Source organism: Strix uralensis, chromosome 3 (assembly GCF_047716275.1).
Source record: "Strix uralensis isolate ZFMK-TIS-50842 chromosome 3, bStrUra1, whole genome shotgun sequence".
NCBI lineage: Eukaryota > Metazoa > Chordata > Aves > Strigiformes > Strigidae > Strix > Strix uralensis.
The window spans coordinates 32,843,496-32,862,963 of NC_133974.1; the positions used below are offsets into that span (position 1 = coordinate 32,843,496).

Consider the following 19,468-nt stretch of genomic DNA (forward strand, 5'->3'; position numbering starts at 1 on the left):
TTTGATTTATATTTTACTCAAGGTTAGAAGAAACTGACTGTTTTGCCATCAGTGGTCATCATGACCCACCATTCAGTTCCCAGAAAAATATTACAAAGAACAGCTCAGTGAAATTTACTGCAAAGTCAAGTAGAGAAAGAGAAAGGAATAGAGGGACATAAGCTGAGCTCACTCCTTACCTTTCAGTAAGATTAGTTTATTGATGAATTGTGGAGATTTTGTTTTTTATGGTTCTCTGTTTCTATTTAATTTTAAAATGTTTTACGGTGGGTAGGTTTGGGTTTTTGTTTTGTTTTGTTTTGTTTCCAACCTAAGTTACATCATATATATTAAGAAAAAATATCAGTCTTTAACATAACTTCTGTTCCTATCAGAAATTTCACTAAAAATATAATAGAGTATTGGCTGAAATAGACCATGAATTAATCCTATATATAAGGAAAAAAAACCAAACCACAACTTTGAAATAAAATATCTATTTTGATCTTACTAAGATCATTATTAGGAAGAGTTTATGGTATTTCTCAATGCTAATTTCCATTATTTTAACAATGATTGTGGGGCTACTTACATGAGTTGTAGATAAGAAATAATGGAGTATGACTTCTATATTTTGGAACTGGAATTACTGCTTGCAAAAATGTGGGTAGCAGATAGGAAAAAAAAAAAAAGGTTATTATTTGGGTCACTTATGCTAGAAAAGAAATTTAAAAAAAATTAATATCAGTAAGCAACGTGTCAGCATTGAGAATACTTATAAGTCAAACACAAGCTATTAAAAACAACACAACACAGCCAAGATTACACTAATGAAAGGTTGAACCGCTGTTCCCAAAAGCTGAAATTCTAGACAATTCATAGGGATTTTTTTCATCTTTTTTTGTTTTAATCCATCCCTTTGAGTAATTTACAGAGCAGGTTTTTGCCAACTTTCAAAATCTTGGAAATGAACTGAAATTTCATTGTTACAAAAGGTCACATTAGAGACACTGATTGTCACCTTGCTTTGTCAACCTTTCAGTAACAGACTATTAATGAGTATTGTAGTAGCTCATTTATTGACAAGGCAGAAAGACAATAACCTTGCCAATAGACATCAGAGACAATCAATTTTTTTTTCCTTTGGCTCAGTTTTTGTCTTATACGTTAATCCAGAGAAGCATCAAGTACTTGGAAAAAATTTCCAGTCACACACAGTACATTTAAATAGGATTTCAATCCACCTGTATATAAGAGTTAGATCAGCAGATACAATGACAAAATTTTGCTCTAGAAAATCTGGGAATGAAAACCAGTTTTAGTCTTTAAATGTTTGGTGATTTTTATGTTCAAGTCTGAGCCTCCATAATGGGACTTTGGTCTAAAGAACTAAGGCTGTAGATGCATAGAAATATTATTTTGTAAGTTTGAGTGTTTCTTGCCTTCAGAATATAATTCTAATCTTCTTTGGTATAATTTTCTCAGCTGAAAACAATTTAGTAAATTATATTACTATAAAACAAGCTTTATGTGTCACATACAAAAAGATAAAACTAGTATTAATGTATCTTTAGTGTTTAAACATTATATATTAATGGCTGGCAATTAATCATATGTCAATTAAATAGATTTATTATTAAACAGAAAATAAAATACAGACATTCTCTTTCATCTGATTATTTTGAAATGGCTCTTCTTGTTATTCTTGTTCTTTTCAAACATTTGTTCTTGAAATGCTGTTCATTATTCAGAGCAGTTTGTTTCCAAACTGGTTTCATGACTAACTTTTAAGCAATGTCTAGAGCATGCCTACTAACATATAGGAGTATACCCACACATTTGTTCTCATACCTCCCCATCCACTGACCAAATTAAGTAGATAAGAGATTATGAAAATAATGGATAGATGTGATCATTTATTAAAAGTTAATGTGTTTAATCCACCTTAGCCTTAAAATTTATTCACTTATTCAAAATTTATCATCATTGCTTCATTTTATATCAAAATTAGCCAGTTCATTAATAAAACCAGAGAATTACTTTTTTGGAGGAAGTGTAAATCACAATTACATGTGCTGTTTGGGATATCGTATGGTATTTGGATTTGCAGATAGATTAAAATATAATAGACAGTTGACACAATGAGAATGTGGGCTGTAATGCATTAGAGAACATGGTATTTCGTCTTACGTGCTGTGAACATGTTGATGAATGTGATCACATTTTTCCAGTAGTCTGATTAAAGAGACACCAAAGTAATCTTTTTAAAAGTACACAACTCAAACAAAATCCTATTTGCTCCAGAGAGATTATGAACTCTCACCTTCTGACAGCACAGAATTTTACTCCAGGGACACTAAAGTAACGAGGCAGCAGTAGTATTGGACATCAAGCTTTCAGTGAGACTGAAAACCGTGGCTACAAAATACAGTTGGCACTGTGCTGCATAGCTGTCAAAGTTGCCAATCACATCTTGAAAGTTCAGTTTTATATGCCAGGCAGAGATACATATACATACACACTAACACACATATGTCTGTTTTTGAGATATCCTGTACTGTACTGTAGTCCTGTACTGTAGTATGTAAATTAATACTGAAACAGTTGTAAACATTAGTGAACACAGTAGCTGCTTCCTTAGCTGCAGCTAAGTAATCAACTGGCAAGAGCTGTGATGGAAGATTGCTGCCCTTACAGAGAGTGTTGGCTGTTGGAGGTAGCTCAACGACAACAGTGTGAGGAGACATTGCCAGTGTGAGGCCAGACCCAGAAAGACTGTGAAAAAGGGAGCAACAGGTTAAGGGTGAAGAAGAAAATAGGAAGACGGGTTCCTTGTTGTTCTTGCAGTGCTTGAAGAGTGTTTGATCAGGATTTCAAAAGGGGAAGAAGTTCTGAAAGGCTGCTGTGCCCTTGCTAGCTGCCATGCCTGGCAGAGCAAACCCTCACACAAGACCTTCTTAAGAAACAGCAGTAATATTTATCCTGTTTTCCAGGTTTCTGCTTAATCTCTCATTAGTGACTGCAATGGCCAAGCATACTTTTTTTTTTTTTTTCCATTTGAATACATTTCAAAGAGAATGAAGCATGTGATCTGACAGCAGCAGATTTATTGCGTTTCAGCTTTCTGCAAAGGCTTTTATTTCCCTCTATTTTGTAGATTTCTTTATAATAGACATTTTTTTCTGAAAGTATTTCTGTATTCTTTCTAATTGCACTGTGGGAATAGCAAGTGTAAACTGTATGATATCTGCTGCTAGGAAAGACATGTCTCAGATCTCAGATATGTAATGTCTTATTACAATTCAGCTATAGGAGTACTTTTTTAATATGCATATAGCTATATCATATTACAAGTAAAATTTCTTCACCCAGTCTTAGGATACAAATTAATACTCCTTAATGATGACATTTTACAAAAATGTTAATTCTGAACTGTCATTCTATTGCTCTTGATTCTTATCCTTCTATATCCTCTTCTATCAAATGTATCTGAAAGCTTTTGGCTAATGATGCAGGACCCGGCCTCTGAATCTCTGAATTTGCCTGTTATCCAATGCTTTGTCCTGTGCCCTCTTCTTCCTCTTCTTTATATTATAAATACTTCAGGGAATGAAACATCTTTATGTATGTTTGTACAGTGCTATGTTAATATAAAGTGCCATAAGTATATGTTCGTTTTAAATATTCATACCCTCATAAAATTCGATGCAGTCAGCAAAATACTGAAGTAGAGGATCAAAACTTCCCTAAATGCCTCTCTCACAAGCATCTTCAGAAGGATATTTTTTATCTTTGACAAAGAGGTGGATGGAAGAATTCAAATATTTAATAGAATTAAATATTTGAATTCTTCACATGTTGCCATGTTTTTTCTTTAAATAAAACACTTTTCAGAATTAAATATCAAGGTGTTTTTTGTTTATATGAAATCATCTTTATATCTACTGCCCCAACACTGTTCATGAGAACTACACTAACACTGACATAAGCAAATAGTGTGTTTATTTAATCTCTTTCTTCAAATCACTTGTGATTTTTTTAAAAATATATTTTTATACTGTATTTTATATCTGATTTGTTTATGTAATTCTGACTTCTGGGAATATTCGGTTGAACAGGAATACAGTTTTGCAGTTTTTAGCCAGTTAAGTAATTTTAAGTCAATCTGAGTTTTGATAAAGGAAGGTTTGCAAGATTAGGGACAAAACTTGAACTTTAATTTTGCCTCAACTCTTCCTAGGCAGCAAATTAAACATGAGTAATAATAAAGACAGTTCAGTTTCCCAAAAAATTACTCACAGTTTAATGATGTGTAATAAACTTAGATTTCCATCCTGTTCTAAATCAAATCAGAAATCTTCCACTGACTTCAAAGATGTTGGAGCTGGAATTGTAAAGCTCAACAACAACAACAAAAAATATTTTCAGCAAAAATATCTGCTGATTTAGGACCTAATTGACAAAAGGACTTGGGTATTGAATGTGGAGTCATCTGAAATCCCAGCCTCCAGATATTTTGCCCAACATATGCTTAACATCTTTAAAGGCATTACTGGTTTTGACATCCAGGTTCCCAAGGGGCCTAAAGTTCTGCTTCTAAACACAGCCAGAAATGTTCAGTGAAGTCAAGACTCTTAACAGATTAACTCTTATCTCATATTTCAATTCTTCTAGGATATCATAAATAGACAACTTTATGCTTAATTTAGATAAGAGAGAGAATATAGCAAATACTCTGCTTTGAGGTTTGAGTACTTTTTAAATACTCCATAAGAATTAACCTTAAGATTTTGCAATTTCAGTGGTATCAATTCATCAGAGTATAAGTGTGATCTTGTAGGAGGAGACCCAAATAAATGTTTAGGTCAAGCATGGCACATTTTTTTGTATACCAGTAACTAATAGATTTGTCTGTTTTCTTCTTAGGGCACATTGAATCCCTACTGTGTGCTGTGGGATGATTCAAGAACGTAAGTGACAGATGTTTACTTCTATTGCTATGGCTCAAATATTACAAAGTACCTAACAATATTTAAGTAGTTGATCAGTAAACAGGTTGGTACAAGGGCAGGGAAAATGAACCTTTCACATAGTGAAAGTACTAGATTCTCCAGTCACTTGGCTTCCTTTCTGCAGCTATGTAAATTGAAATAATACAACATCTCACCAGGAAGAGATTACTCACAAAGTAATTTTAATCTTCTTTTTCAAGATTAAAATGAGGATGTCTAAGAACTGTAGTTCCTTGATGGTAGTTGCTGGGCAACAAGTGAGTGGGTAAATGATCAGACGGATAACTAAGGAAGGCTCCCATTTGTGTTACTGCAGGGAGAAATCTATTTTTCAAGTGATACCCACAGCAATCTTCATTTTAGTTCATACAAATTTTCATTTTAGTTTAGTAAAATAATAGCTGTATACTAAATAGTGAAAGCTTGCTAGCAGTCTTCTGCTACTTTTTTCAGAGTGTGTCCCTTCTGTAGCAAAACAAAAAATGTTGCTGTAAAGAAGTAAAGCAGTAAAATCAGTGTGGTTTAAAAAGGATTCCAAATTTATACAGCTGTAATTTCCTGCATTAATCTTTCACAGTAAATCTCTCATTAAAGCCAAGGTGAACTTTGCCTAAATACAGATAAAGTGTTTCAAGAAGGATCCCTATATGGTTGCCATACTAATTTTTTTAAAGAGCCTGTGGTACTTCTTGTCCAGGTATGTTATGTATGTCATACTACAGACTCATCTACAGTGTTACAAATTGTATGCCTGTGATTTTGTGAGTGCTTTTATCCTTGAGCCCAGGTTTACATCAGTACACTGATGGCTGAGAAACAACATTATAGTATAGAAATGAGAAACTTTGGACATGATGCTAGAAATCATTCCAAATACAAGTAGTACCAGGGTCTATACCTCTACAAAAGAATCATAATGCAGTTATTTGACAGCAACTTCATAATGTTCCATTTCTGTAAAATGTGTGGAATCAAGCACATGAAAGACTTGATATTATGTATTATTATGTTAAAATAATATATTGTAAAATACTTATGTAATACGTATTAAATACATATGTAATATGTATTTAATATGTATGTAATATGTGTATAAATAATTACATATGTGTAAAATATGTATTATTATGGAATGCAAAACATTTGAAACGTTTCCTCTTCACAGTATTTTGTGCTTGCCACCTGTTTTGCATGCATTTCTTGTAATATTGTTTATAGGGAAATTTAGTGCTACATGTAAGTACTGGTTTCAGTATGCTTCAAAAGTGAACTTTTGAAACATCTAAAATTTACATAAAGCTTACATAAAATAGTTTGAGGTTTTGAGGGAGAAACACATGCTTTTCTGTTCTGAAGTGTATCTTTTCTAGTCATATTATTTAAAAGTAGAAATTGAAGATGTTAAAGTATTTGAAGATTGCAGGTATTCTTGGAGATTTATCAGTTTTGAAAAGTGATATGAGCCATCAAATATTCACAAAAGATAGGATGTATCAGTAAGGTCTGCATGGACACCACTGTAATTTGTTTTACACCTGTATGTGTGTTATTTTAAGAGAATGTTACATTATCTCTTACCTGAGTGTGTAATAGCAAGAGCAAAATTCTACTTTTTTCCTCCATCCCTTAGGATAAGATCCTTAATGTTAGCTGTGGAAGCATTAGTTGATTCATAATTTTATTTTTTCTAATGCTTTTTCTTTTTGGTTTTGAGCATTTTATTTGTATTTACTCAGGAATAGCTCAGAATTTGTATTATGACACCATGAGTTTAAAATTATCATGAAAGGTCTATAATGCTGAATTGATTCCTATCATTTATAAATCTTAATAAATAAATATGTAGAGGACCATACAATTGGATAGGTGCCCATGATGATGTTGGGTTCTTGGTGGCTTGTTTTACTTCTCCACTTTTTTCTGTCTCAGAAATTAGCCACTCTCAGCAGCAGGCAACTGAATTTGATGGATCATGTGCCTCATACACATTACAAATCCTATGGAGCTGTGCTGTACTCATGTCCTTCCAAACTGGGTAATTTTCACATAACCAGGATTTGGCAAGCATTTTGGAATAAACCCAACAAAAAGTAGTCTGCTTTTAGCTGAAGATGCTTAATTAATCAGTAGTCTATGCTGAGATGGGTGTTTTAAATTAAGTGCTTTTCAGATGAAAACTGTTTGCTTTTATCATTGTCATACAGCCAGCAATAACCTCTAATGGGTTTTGCCACCTTTTTAGCCACTTCTCCCACATCTTTATCTGCATGCATTGCAAGTTCATGTTTGGTAAATGACACTTCCTCCACTGACCTTGTCAGTTTAATACTTCTCCAACAACAGGAGAAGCTTTGTCTACCTGGGCATGCTTCTCATGAGATTGATCAGTGATTACAGTTCCCTGTCATCCATCCTTGAAGAAAGTTCTGGATCTGTGAGCTCTTTAATCACACCAGGTCATCAAACTTATCCTACTGCCATTGCTACCTGTGATAATTTGGTCATCCTAACTTTGGCAAAAGCAGTTTTAATCCATTCTTTCTATGAGATTTGGTGGTTCTTCCCATGATATTTTATGAGGTTTTCCATTTATCAAGCTGGCAGGCTTGTGCCCTCTCCATAGGCAGCTAGTCAAATGTGTGTACAATATTGAGACAGTGCAACTAAAGAATAAAATATTATGTCATGTATTATAAAGGGCAAACTCAAATCCAATAATTCAGCATTTTATTTCAGTTGATTTTCCCAAAATACAGAGCACATCTGTCTGTGTTGATTGAAACCAGGCTGTTTATGAATTCTGGTGTTTCCTTTGATACTTCCAGCTTCCCTACATGAAGCTGGTAGCATCAATGGTATGTAAGTGGTGACTTTTTCCCCTCAGAAATCTGAATGATATCTTCATCCATTCATTTCAGAAAATGTATACTAAAAGTTTCCTTCAGTAAAGTCTTAGGATATGACTGCTTCTCCTTTCAGTGCATGGGAAAATGTGTGGAATATTTGTAATTGACGTTCTGAGGAGAAACAATTTTAGTTCCTTAAACCAAACAAATAAAAACTCAAGAAAGAGTTGTATCTTTTCTGCTTTACATTGTCTGGCATGAACAAACTATCCCTGCTGTCAGGAACTGCTTGTGATAGATTAATTCCAGTGTCTCAGTCCACAAAGAGTTTAAAAAAAAAAAAAAAAAGTCGGTCAGGTATTAGAGCTGACTTTTGCACCCCACAGAAGTGATTTTGAAGATTTTAAGATGAAACAAAACTTGTGAAAGTTTTTCTTCTGTCCCTCCTACCTTTCTGGAAAGGAAAAGAAGAAGGGAGAGGGAGACAGCAGAGATAGTCTCAACCAGCAAGTAATCCAATGGTTAGAACATCTACTTGGGGACCTCAGGGACTGGCCTTTCAATTTTTTCTTTACAGAAGTTATTTGAGGAGTTTGAAAACACTTTTCAGCCTCAGAGGGGCAGCCCATGCACACTGAGCTGTCGGCTCCTCTGGAGTGTGTTACTTGCAATGTGTCCGTCTGGAACTCTGCCATATTATTTAGGAAAATATTCATGGGTTAGGGAGTTGATTCCCAGCACCTCTATATTTAATTTTACCACTCTTTCCATGTGTTTGTCACCATGCCTCACCTAAATCTTAGCCGTATCACTGTCAGTGTTTTTTTCCTAGCACCGTTTTGCTTTATGTAAGTCTGGGCAAGGCTGTGTAAGCCCATGGGATCAAAGAATCCTTATATGCATGGATACATTTCCATTTCAAAAATACAATTTACTGTGGCAGTTTTGTAGGCTGAACAGTTCTCTTGAACTTTGTTGGATTCTCTGACGCTTATATCTGTGATAGGTGCCATAACAGTCTGTGTGGAGCTCTAGCGTTCATGAAAGTTTGGCCTGACAAAGTTAGTCACTTGTCTTAGTGGACCCAGCCCCTGGACTCTTGAACGAGGGCACAGAATTCAAAACACAGTAAGAGGCTGGAAGCTAGGTGCCACAGTATGGAGCATTGTGAGTACCACCCTCACATGCAGTCCTCAGCTAACACCATCACAATGAGGGCGTGGAAGATGGGGTAAACAGGTTCAGTCACTGGAAGCAGGTGACATCTCACATGGGAGCTTCAATAGTTACAGATCAATTAGCAAAACAATGCACCTGGTGTTCATTCTTTTAGAAATGTGTTGAACGTAATGTGGTCACATGTGTTCTCCACGGGACAGTCAGTTGTTGGTGGTGTGCTCCACAGCTGTGTGTGGTGCAACATGACATCTCAGCACTGGTTAAGGAAAGGGCTTTAGTATTCTGGGGCTCTTAACTTTTAACTATTAACTAGCTTTTAACTATTTTTTCCCCATTGTCCCTAGATACAATTGTGGAGAAATAGTCCATCTAGGAATTTGTTCAATGCAAATAAAGAAAAGTCTACCAGTTATTTGTGACTTTCTCACATATTTGCCTATAGGGCAGAATGCAACTCAGATTTAGGATATAAGTTTGCGTGCATAGCAGCAAAACAATTTTTTCATTTTGTGGCCTTGTGATAAAGTTGAAGGAAACGCTGATCTGCTTTGTCTCTCTCCTCTCCATTTTGTTTTTTAAAACTACCGTGATGGACCATTACAGTTATTCTTTCTTTGGCTTAGCCTTGCAATCCTTTGAAAACATGTTCAAGAAGACTCTTTATAACTCAAGTCAAAATATCTCAAGCTAATCATCAAATAATTAGAATATCCTAAATCAGAATTTCCTTCTGTAAATATGAATAGGAGCCTCTCCTTACTTTATACAACTTTACAGTCATATTATTTTTGTCACCAGGAACACATGGAGGAAAAAGACTTTTCTATAAGTGAAATAAAAATTGAATGAGAGTAATTTATTTAAGTATAGTTTGGCAATATATGCCAGCTGAAGATTTGCTTCTTCCATTAACTTCTGACGGACTTGTTGGTCCAGCTTTTCAGTCAGACTTTTTTCCTGTTTTTCAAGGCAGAAAATTTTCTTTCCATGTTAGCTTCTATGCCTATATATGTGAATGTAACAGAAGAGTTAATTAATGAACTTATTCAAAAGATAAATGCCTTCTGGAGTAACTACTTTTATGAAGAACTTTCCATAATGGAACCTGTGTAATAGCACACTACATAATCTTCTGTTCCTGATAGTCTTGCATAAAGGATCAAAAGACTCTACAGAATCATATTCTTTTTCATTAAAACAATATGGAATTAAAAACCTGATCCAAACTTCCTTGCAGACAGACAAAAGGCTTTGTCTGGTTTGAATCAGATCAGATCAAGTGGCAAACTACTGCTCAAGCCATGCATTTAAAAAATTCAAAATTTACAAACTGCTAAGATTATACTGTAATGCAGGAGTACTTAGTTCTGAAATATGTAGGTATTGTACAATATAAAATGGAGTGTCTTTATGTTGAAAAAGAGTCAGACCAAAATTTTCTTTGCTTAAATCATACACAAAATGAATCAGTATATATGGGAGGAATTCATAATTTAGTTCTTTTTTATAACACTGCTCTTCACTAACACCTACACGGCCATGAACAGAGCTTACGTGGCCTGCTGAGATTTATAGCAAAAAAAGGAAATCAAATTAATTCTTGCTAATAAGTTCGCTTTCTTTTTAATTTTTACTGGGTGATTAATCAACTCCATTTGTTGAGAACGCAATTGCTATTTATTGCCTTTATGTAAATGTAGATTTTCAGAAACTAAAAATAGTGGTTTCTTGTAATATCAGGCAATTATAATTCTGAAATGTGAATAAAAAGAGCTAGTGGTTGTATCTTCATAATCAAATTTAAATATTTGAATTGGTCTTTTGACAGATTTTTTAGTGTATTGTGAGGGCAGAAGATAATTAAGCAGTTTGAATAAACTTTAGAACAGAAAATAAATTGGTCATAATTTGGATTTGTATCTATGTTTCCAGAAAATTTCATGAATGTTACCAAGTCAAATAAAATGTAATTGTTGTTTTCCCTAGTAATACCTCACCAAGAAATGCAGCACTTGGGATCTGTGAATGTGGCATGGTGCTGGACTTGGATTGACTCTTGTAGGGGAAAACAGTGTTCGCCAAATCCAATACAGCTTCCTAAAGTACAATATAGCACAATTACAACTGTGAAAGTTTATCAACCTTTCTCATTTATACCATATAACTCTAAAAGTGTGTTACATCTGTAGATTTAAAAGCATTTTAACACAGAGATTGGTGTCGTCCTCCCTGGTTTACAGATAGGTGAAGGTAGGGCATAATGAAAACAAGTCTGTTTGTCCAAGGTCACTCATCAAACCCTGGTAGAATTAGAGTTTGAAATTCCTGAGTCCTAACTGAGAATGCTCTCTAGCTGTTTTCAAAGCTGATATCATTTCCCTGCCATGATGCAGATCTCTAAAGTTTAAACAGTTTTATAATGATATTTCTGTTTTTTTCTTATTCATTGTGATGCCCATCCTGGAGAATTTCGCTCTGTTTATCCAACAGAAGTAGTGCAGCAGCACTAAAGGTCCTTGTATTATGCCAACCTTAGACAAAAACAAAGTCTACTTGCATCACCCAGGAAGATGAAAAATCTGGGGAATACTGCTTATACATGTGAGAAGGAGCTGTGGGAAGTACCCTTCTTCCATTCTCTCCTATTCCTTTGACAATAGGGGCACAGATCATGTGTATAAATTGCTTATAAGTAAATCATGTTGCATAGTTTTGCACAGACATGTATTTGTCACTTTTAAACTTACTTGCAGTCAGTACAAAAAAGACAGAAATACAACTGTTACAGATAAACCTACTTTTAATAGTTTGATGAGGATAATATAATACATGACATTTTTGAGCATTTGCAGAGTATAGGAATGCTTTTCTTTACTTCCAAATGCATGGATCTAAATCTGATTGATGTCTGCTGAATTAATAACTATTCTCTCTGATAAATCAAACATCATGTAATTCATCAAAGTCTGGTCTGTATTTCTACAAGAACAGTGTTTGTATGGCAAAATGACCTTAAAAGAAATGTTTGGAATAGTATTTTGGAATGCATTTTAGAGGTCATACCCTAGTTGTTCTTGAATTGTCAACATGGAAATTGTATCTGCCTTTTAAAACAGTAAAACACCATCAAAAACACTCAAACACATGTCCAGTTTAAATCTGCCATATTTTATCAAGTGCTGTCACAAGTATACACCTTTAATGCTGTATCAGCATCTCACTGACCTCATAGGTATCTGTACACAAAATTAATCTTTTGCTGAATCTCTGTGCCATAGTTGAGCAACATGAGCACATTCAGTTAAATCTCTTCCAGGACCAGTCACTAGAGGGAAGCAAAGACCTTCACGTGCCCGTCCATGACGTCAATCAATGTCTTATGCCCCCACTGACAAAATCTGGTCAGTATTTAATCTAAAATTTTTGAAAAGGGCCTGTTTGGTTGAAAACCACCTTTAAAAAAAAAAAAAAAAAAAAGACAAAAATATATTCCTGTATGGTTGACTTCCAGAGGCCATTGTCATTTAAAAAATGTTAATTTTTAATTATTAGATATTTTCATGAATGATGATTTAAGAATCTGAATCTAGACAAGAAGCTTGGTGCTGAGTGGATAAAGAAGATAGGTTTAAGACTTTCATTCTTTGAACATCCCAATATTCAGAAAAATGCATTGAAATGTTGGTAGCATAGTAACAGTGCACTTGCATCATTTATGTGCGGCAAAACCTAAAATAAAATATACTGGTTTTTTGCTATCTTTTTGTTGATCCTCCCTTAGTTATCCATGCTTCCATTCCATACTGTTTTGTCTGTGGTACTCAGAATCTCATCCTGCGTAAACAGTTCTTCAGTGTATACCAGGTAAACAGATCAAGAGAACATCAAGTCATTAAATGAGGACTAGTTCATCGTGCACTCCATTTCAGCACGGAGAAAGCATAAAGTGTATATGAACTCATATTTATCTTTCAATTTATGAGGGGTTATATGTGGGGTAGTTTTACCATATACTATGTTTTTACTGTATTTAATTCAGCCCTGTTCTGCTTACTGAGAGTACAGTTCAATTTACCATTCTCTCTTATGAGCTAGGCTGGTTGAATTAATTTAAAGCAGAAACAGTAGAGGCCAACTTTACATTTTCTGACATTTGATTAAAGGAATATACTTGGTATGAATTGAACTTGCCATAAAATTGAAATGTCCAGAAACAAGGATAAAATATTAAAAATAATGTTTTGGGGTTTATCAGTTAAAATTCTGAATGTTTTAAAGATCATAAAGACAATATTTATACTAGTTACCACTTAATTTGAATAGAGGATATTTTATTAAACTTAAGCTATGCAGGATGGGCAGACCTTAATGATGATAATACAAATGTATATCAGGATTTAAACAAGTTTAAATGGAAGGTAATATGCTAGATGAACAGCTTCAAGCAAAGCAATTTAATGAAGAAAACCTGTTGTGTTGAATAGCTGCTAGATTATGGCTGAATAGATTTTTAGCTGAAAGCATGGTGTATTTGTGATGATTTTTTAATGTTATCATCATCTTCTCTGATAATGTTGAGTAAGAGAGATTTCTTGCATAGCCAGTTAACTAAATGTAATATACATAGGCATTCAAGTGCATGTGCTGGGGATAACATCCTGCAATCCATAGTATTATTCTAAGCAATGGAGAATATAATATAATTCTAAATTTCACAGGCTATCGTTATGATTCCCAATGCTACATGTTACCCTAATGATGCAATTTATAGCAATTGTATTCTCTGTTCCATCTCCCCCTAACTCTTTGGAAGCAGAGGAAATGTTTGTCTTTTAAATTATGAAATATCTTTGCATATATCAAAACCATGAACTGAAATGCCGTCATGTTACTATCAATTCATCACTTAACATAAATGTATATGTCAAGTTTACCAATAGATCCATTGAAGGCCCAGGTTTAAACAGCATGCTGGCTTGGGACCACAGAACCAGAAACACTCCTGCACAAATCCAGGAGTTATTCCATCAATTTGAATAGCAATAATTAAGGCATTGCATATACTGACATATAGAGCAATACAGAACCAGAAAAAGGGATCACTCCTTATAATGAATTTGATATATTTGTGTGCTTAGCCTGTAAAGAGTACATTATTTTGACCAGACTTAAAACTAAATTCTTTAGGTTTATACTACTTCATGACTGCAATTTTGACTGCAATATAGATATATTCAATGTATTTTTAAAATATTGGTGAGTACTTTCTTTGATATATTCTGTTTGAAATGGTTATTAAAAAAATAAGCTATGATTTTAATATAATATCAAAATAGCTTAAAATGTAAATATGTCAACTATCAGATAATAACACAAAAGATTTATTTAAAACATAATAGAATTATTTCATTTGAACAACTTCTATTTGCATTTAGCCAACATAGTGCCATGCAGCTATTACAGGAATTCTAAAATGAGAGAGAAAGTCAGCAGTATTCGGGAGATATTCTAATATCTTTTTGAGCGGATTATACTTTTGTATCATGTTGTAGCATGTACAAGAAAAAGTCAATAGTATCTTTTTCTATGCACATCATTCATCTTCAGCCCATTCTTCTGCCCCCTTCTCCTTTTTCTTGTAAGCAGACAGTCAAAATTTGACATTTTAGGTACACAAATTGTGTGTGTACTCACACACATACTTCATCATTTCATGTATACAAATAGATTGAAATCTTTGAGGAATAAAGCATATTTACCACCACCCCCCTATGAAGTACAATTGAAAATATGAAACATCATTTTCATTATTGTACTACACAGAAAGGCATGCTCTGCATAGTGCAATATATATTTATCTGATGTCAGATTCTACATGCTTTTAAAGTTATTTATATTAGATAACATATACCAATCTTAAATTAGATAACATACACCTTAATGTAAATTACACTGTATCTTCTTCATTGTAAATGCAGGAGAAAAACTATGCTAAATTTGTCAAAACCACATGTCTCTCTCTCCCCCCTTCCCCCCTTTCAATCAACTTTCCATGTACAATCAACTGCTGAGAATATGTTTTGGTTTTATTTTTCATCTGAAGCAAACAATTCTGTCTGGTATTGTTGTAATAGATTTACACAACAAACTCTGAGCAGTCAAAACTTTCTATTCCTCTGAGGTTTTTCCAGTAAATAGAAAAATTTTCATCAGAGTCAAGGAAATATGCAGATGTCTAAATATCATATGACTCAGTGCTTCAGCCAAAATTACAGAACAAGGTGCTCTTAGGTCCACAACCCAATGACCTAGCCACTAGAATTACCTATCTTAGTCTAGAAAATGTCTAGCACTTGTAAAAGAACCCACATGGTCCTGGCTTCACTCTCACCTTCCCGTAAAAATACCAGCATCTCTTATGTGTTATTTTAAGGAACCACGAAAGACTAGTGTGTAGGTGCACGACTATCTAAGAGTGATGATACAAGTTGAAATCCCAGACAAAGGCATCTTAATCTCAGGAGAACAAAGCAGCTGCATGTTCAGACAGTTGTGGGGAAGAACCAGGGAGGACTGGGAGTGAGGTGAGAAGTATTTTTCTTACACATTCTGCTGTGTATGGAGTTTCTATATATACTGGGCGTGCTATTTTAGAGATATTCTTCTTTTACAACCTCTCTGTGCTGCTGCCAGCTCAAACCGTTACCCAAATGTCATTTTATAACCTATACAACTATTTTTCCTTTTGGTTTGTCTAGACCTTTACATTTTCAGTTTATTTTGATTAATGCAATTGTTTCTGAGAAAACATATATCACAAAAAACAAGGAACACTCAGGTCAGTGTTTTGGAGATGTGAATAAGTTTTTGATATTATTTGTATTTGGTTTTGAAATCAGTAGTCAACCTTACAGATGTTTTTAATACTTTCCCTTCTGGAGTTTTTTTTGTTTAGTTTTGTTTTGTTTAAGAGGAGGTGTCTTACAAATGCAAACTGATACAAATGCGAAAACACTATCTTGTTAACATGAGCAAAGATTCATGCACTTTTTTTTGGCCAGATTTACTGCATTTCAAGTGTCCAAATTAAGTGTAGAAGTCTAAAACATAGGCTATCGAATGCAGCAGGTTCATTTATTTTCCTTGAACTTGGTGTCAAAATGTCCCGGACAACCAAATGAGATGTAAGAACTAGAAGAAGTGACTCACAGCAACTGAAAAAGACACTTGCCCTTCTCTGTTAACCAGACTGTGCCAGAAATCTGCATAGAGCTAGGAAATTGGAAATAATTGATATGTAAATGTGTTTGAATAGGCCCTAGAGTTGACGGTTAATATTAAAGCTCAATTTAGATGTCTTAATACATCTGTGTAGAACAATTTCAGGATATATCTACAAGAGCTAGAAGAAATCTATGACCTTCAAAGCAGGTGAAGGAAAAACACCATAAGACATCTCTAGTACTACTGTATGTAGGAAATGAAATCAATTAACAGCAGAATTAACTGCAAAATTAAGAAAATTAAATAATCAAATGTGTATGTGTGCCAGTGCCACAGTCGTCGGGTACCTCCTACAGGTAGGCTGTCCTCTAGGCTCTATAGATTGTACTGACAAGATCTCCATTGACTCTGATAGAAGCTTAGACACCTTGAACACCTAGAGGTACCTTAATTTAGAAGTTTCAATACCAAACTGAATCCTGCCCTATGTATCAATTTCTACCTCAGGATGTGGATTACCAAATTATGTCCTTGGGGTAAATACATACTTAATAAAGAGATGAGGATGACCTTTTGCAAAATAACCTAAGGTTAAAGTCCTTCTGGAATACTAGGGGTTCTAAACCCTCTTCACTCTGAGGGTGTTCAAACTCACAGTCTTCCCTCTCCAGGAGATTTCCCTGATCATCACACTATAAGCAATGATCCTGTAGAGCTGCTTTCTTTGCAAGCAAAAGTAAAAATAATAATAAGCATAATTAAAAATATTGAAAATATGCTATTGATAACGAACTCACAGAACTAGATATAGAATAATAAACTTCAGGAGTAAATTAAGATATAAAGTCTGTAGGTTTTGGAGGTGGACATTTTCCAACTTTGTAAATTCAGCATTAAGTTCATAGTGACAACCAGTGACTCTATGGAGAAAATATCCTCTAATGGCAACATACAAGGTATCAGTATCTTGTCAGAGGACAGGCAATGCATTCAATAAATTTAATATTGGAAATACGAAATGAAATTGATAGACATTTTTAAATGAAATAAAATGAGAAATGAGCCCCCATTGGGACTAAGACATGCTATGAAACAGAGTATTTAGTTTCTAAAAAAAAAGCGAGAATCAGGGGTTAACAAAATAATGTTTTACCTTATTTCCACTCTTGGGTAAGATAATAAAAAATGGGAATTTGTGATCATACAAGGTTGATTATGTTCCCAAAAGCACTTGTGAGGCATTTTCTGCCTTCTTTACAAGCTTACTTATGAAATAAAAGATCTTTACTATGTTATCAGCTTTCCACTGTGTTATCATAGTTACAAAGCAGAGACTACAATGAAGGTGGTACACGGTCAATCCATTCTCATGACAACAGCTGTAATGAGAACACAAAATTGTCTGATATTTAACATTTGTGGCATTTTCAAAACCATAATCTTGCCTAACTTTGTGAATGCCATAGTTGGTATTGAACAGACTTTTCAGTATGTGTTTACAAGCACTGTAGATCCTATATTCTATATCACCAATGTGCAAACAGGCCCAGGATTTCATATATGTGACAACTTTTTTTTTTTTTTTTTTTTTAACTGCAGCACAACATTTTATGTGGTTTTAAGCAGTTCTGGTTTTCAGATTTCAATTACTGTCATAAAATGCACGTACCATTTATCAGTTTACACAGGCAAAGAATCAATCAGGCTAACTCTGTTTATATGGTTCCTCTGCCATATTTTCTTAATAATGAGGAGGTCTGAAATTTGTGAAGCAGAAAATCTAGTCTCATTCTGCATAGTGACACAAATAAAGAACACGAACCTCTCATGATGTATTAATGCCTATTGTATCTTGGTATTTTTGATTGCCTCTTAAACCAGTTCCTAAAGGCTAAAACCCCAGAAATAACCTTTTCACTATCTTTCTTAATTGAAGTGTGTGATGTACTCAAAGCTGGAACTGAATGGCTTACATCACACTCCCCTTTCCCCTACCCACTGATCTGGCACCTTCATTTTCCCATGTATTGAAATTAATTTAACAAGACAGATAGCACTCACACATACGAAGTAGAACCTATTTAAGTGCAGACATCCTGGCTGCGGGGATTACCTGTGTCAGCAGACAGGACTACATAGCAAGAAAAATAATTAACAATACAACGTTATCAGAAGCATTATAACAAGGGTTTCATCAGTTGTGTCTTACTAATATTCAAAAATTGGTTTTCTGTACCATGCACTGAATAATTCCACATGCTATCAAGTTTGGGTTTGGCTTGCTCTCAGCTCTCCCTTAAACCTCATATTTTAGCCTCTTCTTCAGTATGTTGTACAGGACATAAATTCTGATCATCGTTAAATCACATTTTTTTATTACATTTCATGCAGTCTTTCCAGAAGGATGTGTAAAAATAATGAAATTCCAGTCTGAGGGATATTTTGCCCTTTACAATAATGTAATCGGTGAAACGTGTGGAAACTCCCAAGCAGTTACTTGAATGGTAAAAAGGCAATGAATAATATAAGGATCGTTTTATTTTCAGAAAAAAAATGTTCTGATTATCAAATGATTCAATATTTACTTACTTTGCTGTTGCGCAAACAGTTAACTTAGAACTATCCAACTGAAGTTAGTTTTACTTCAGCCTATGTGCTTTTTTTCTCAGTCCTTTGGGATATTTGCATATAAAGTAATTTTTAAATACCGAAGTTAATGTACCTTGTGTTTTCAGCTTGCTCTCCAACTGGGTGAAAATGCTAGAATTTTTACAAAATATGATGACAATGACACTTGTAGGTTTTTTTCATCACCTATGAGAAGTACAGATTAGCCCCTATTGCTAATCTTTAGTAGAAAAATGTAAAACAAGATCATAATATAGCAAAATGCTATATAGCATGTATTCAACTTGATTATATAAGTATGTTCATTATCTTCAATCTATATGAGTTTAGTTTGATATCTGCACATTAAATGAGCTTGTCTGTCAAATTATTGGCACTGTTTGTCTCCCTACATTTAAGCTCTTGCTTTGCTGAACTGAAAGTCTCTTTATTATTTATCTGCTGAAAAAAAAACTTCAGTAGATAGTTTAAAGTCACAATACAATTTCAGCTAAAGTTTAAAAGAAAAAAAAATCATTTAATAGCAAGAGTACTCCTGTCTTAAAAAGCATATTTCAAGTAAGGACTGAGAACTATGATGCTGTGCAAACCCTTGGGAAT

At 34.2% G+C, this 19,468-nt stretch overlaps 1 protein-coding gene across 7 annotated transcripts in view; it reads left to right on the forward strand.

Moving 5' to 3' along the window:
• Positions 1-19,468, forward strand: part of ADGRB3 (adhesion G protein-coupled receptor B3) — a 486,594-nt gene that overhangs the window by 292,235 nt on the left and 174,891 nt on the right. For all 7 annotated transcript variants that reach the window (XM_074861803.1, XM_074861802.1, XM_074861800.1 and 4 more), the window contains one exon: positions 4,906-4,949. In XM_074861803.1, coding sequence (XP_074717904.1) covers positions 4,906-4,949 — 44 coding nt within the window. The remainder of the gene's footprint in view (positions 1-4,905; positions 4,950-19,468) is intronic.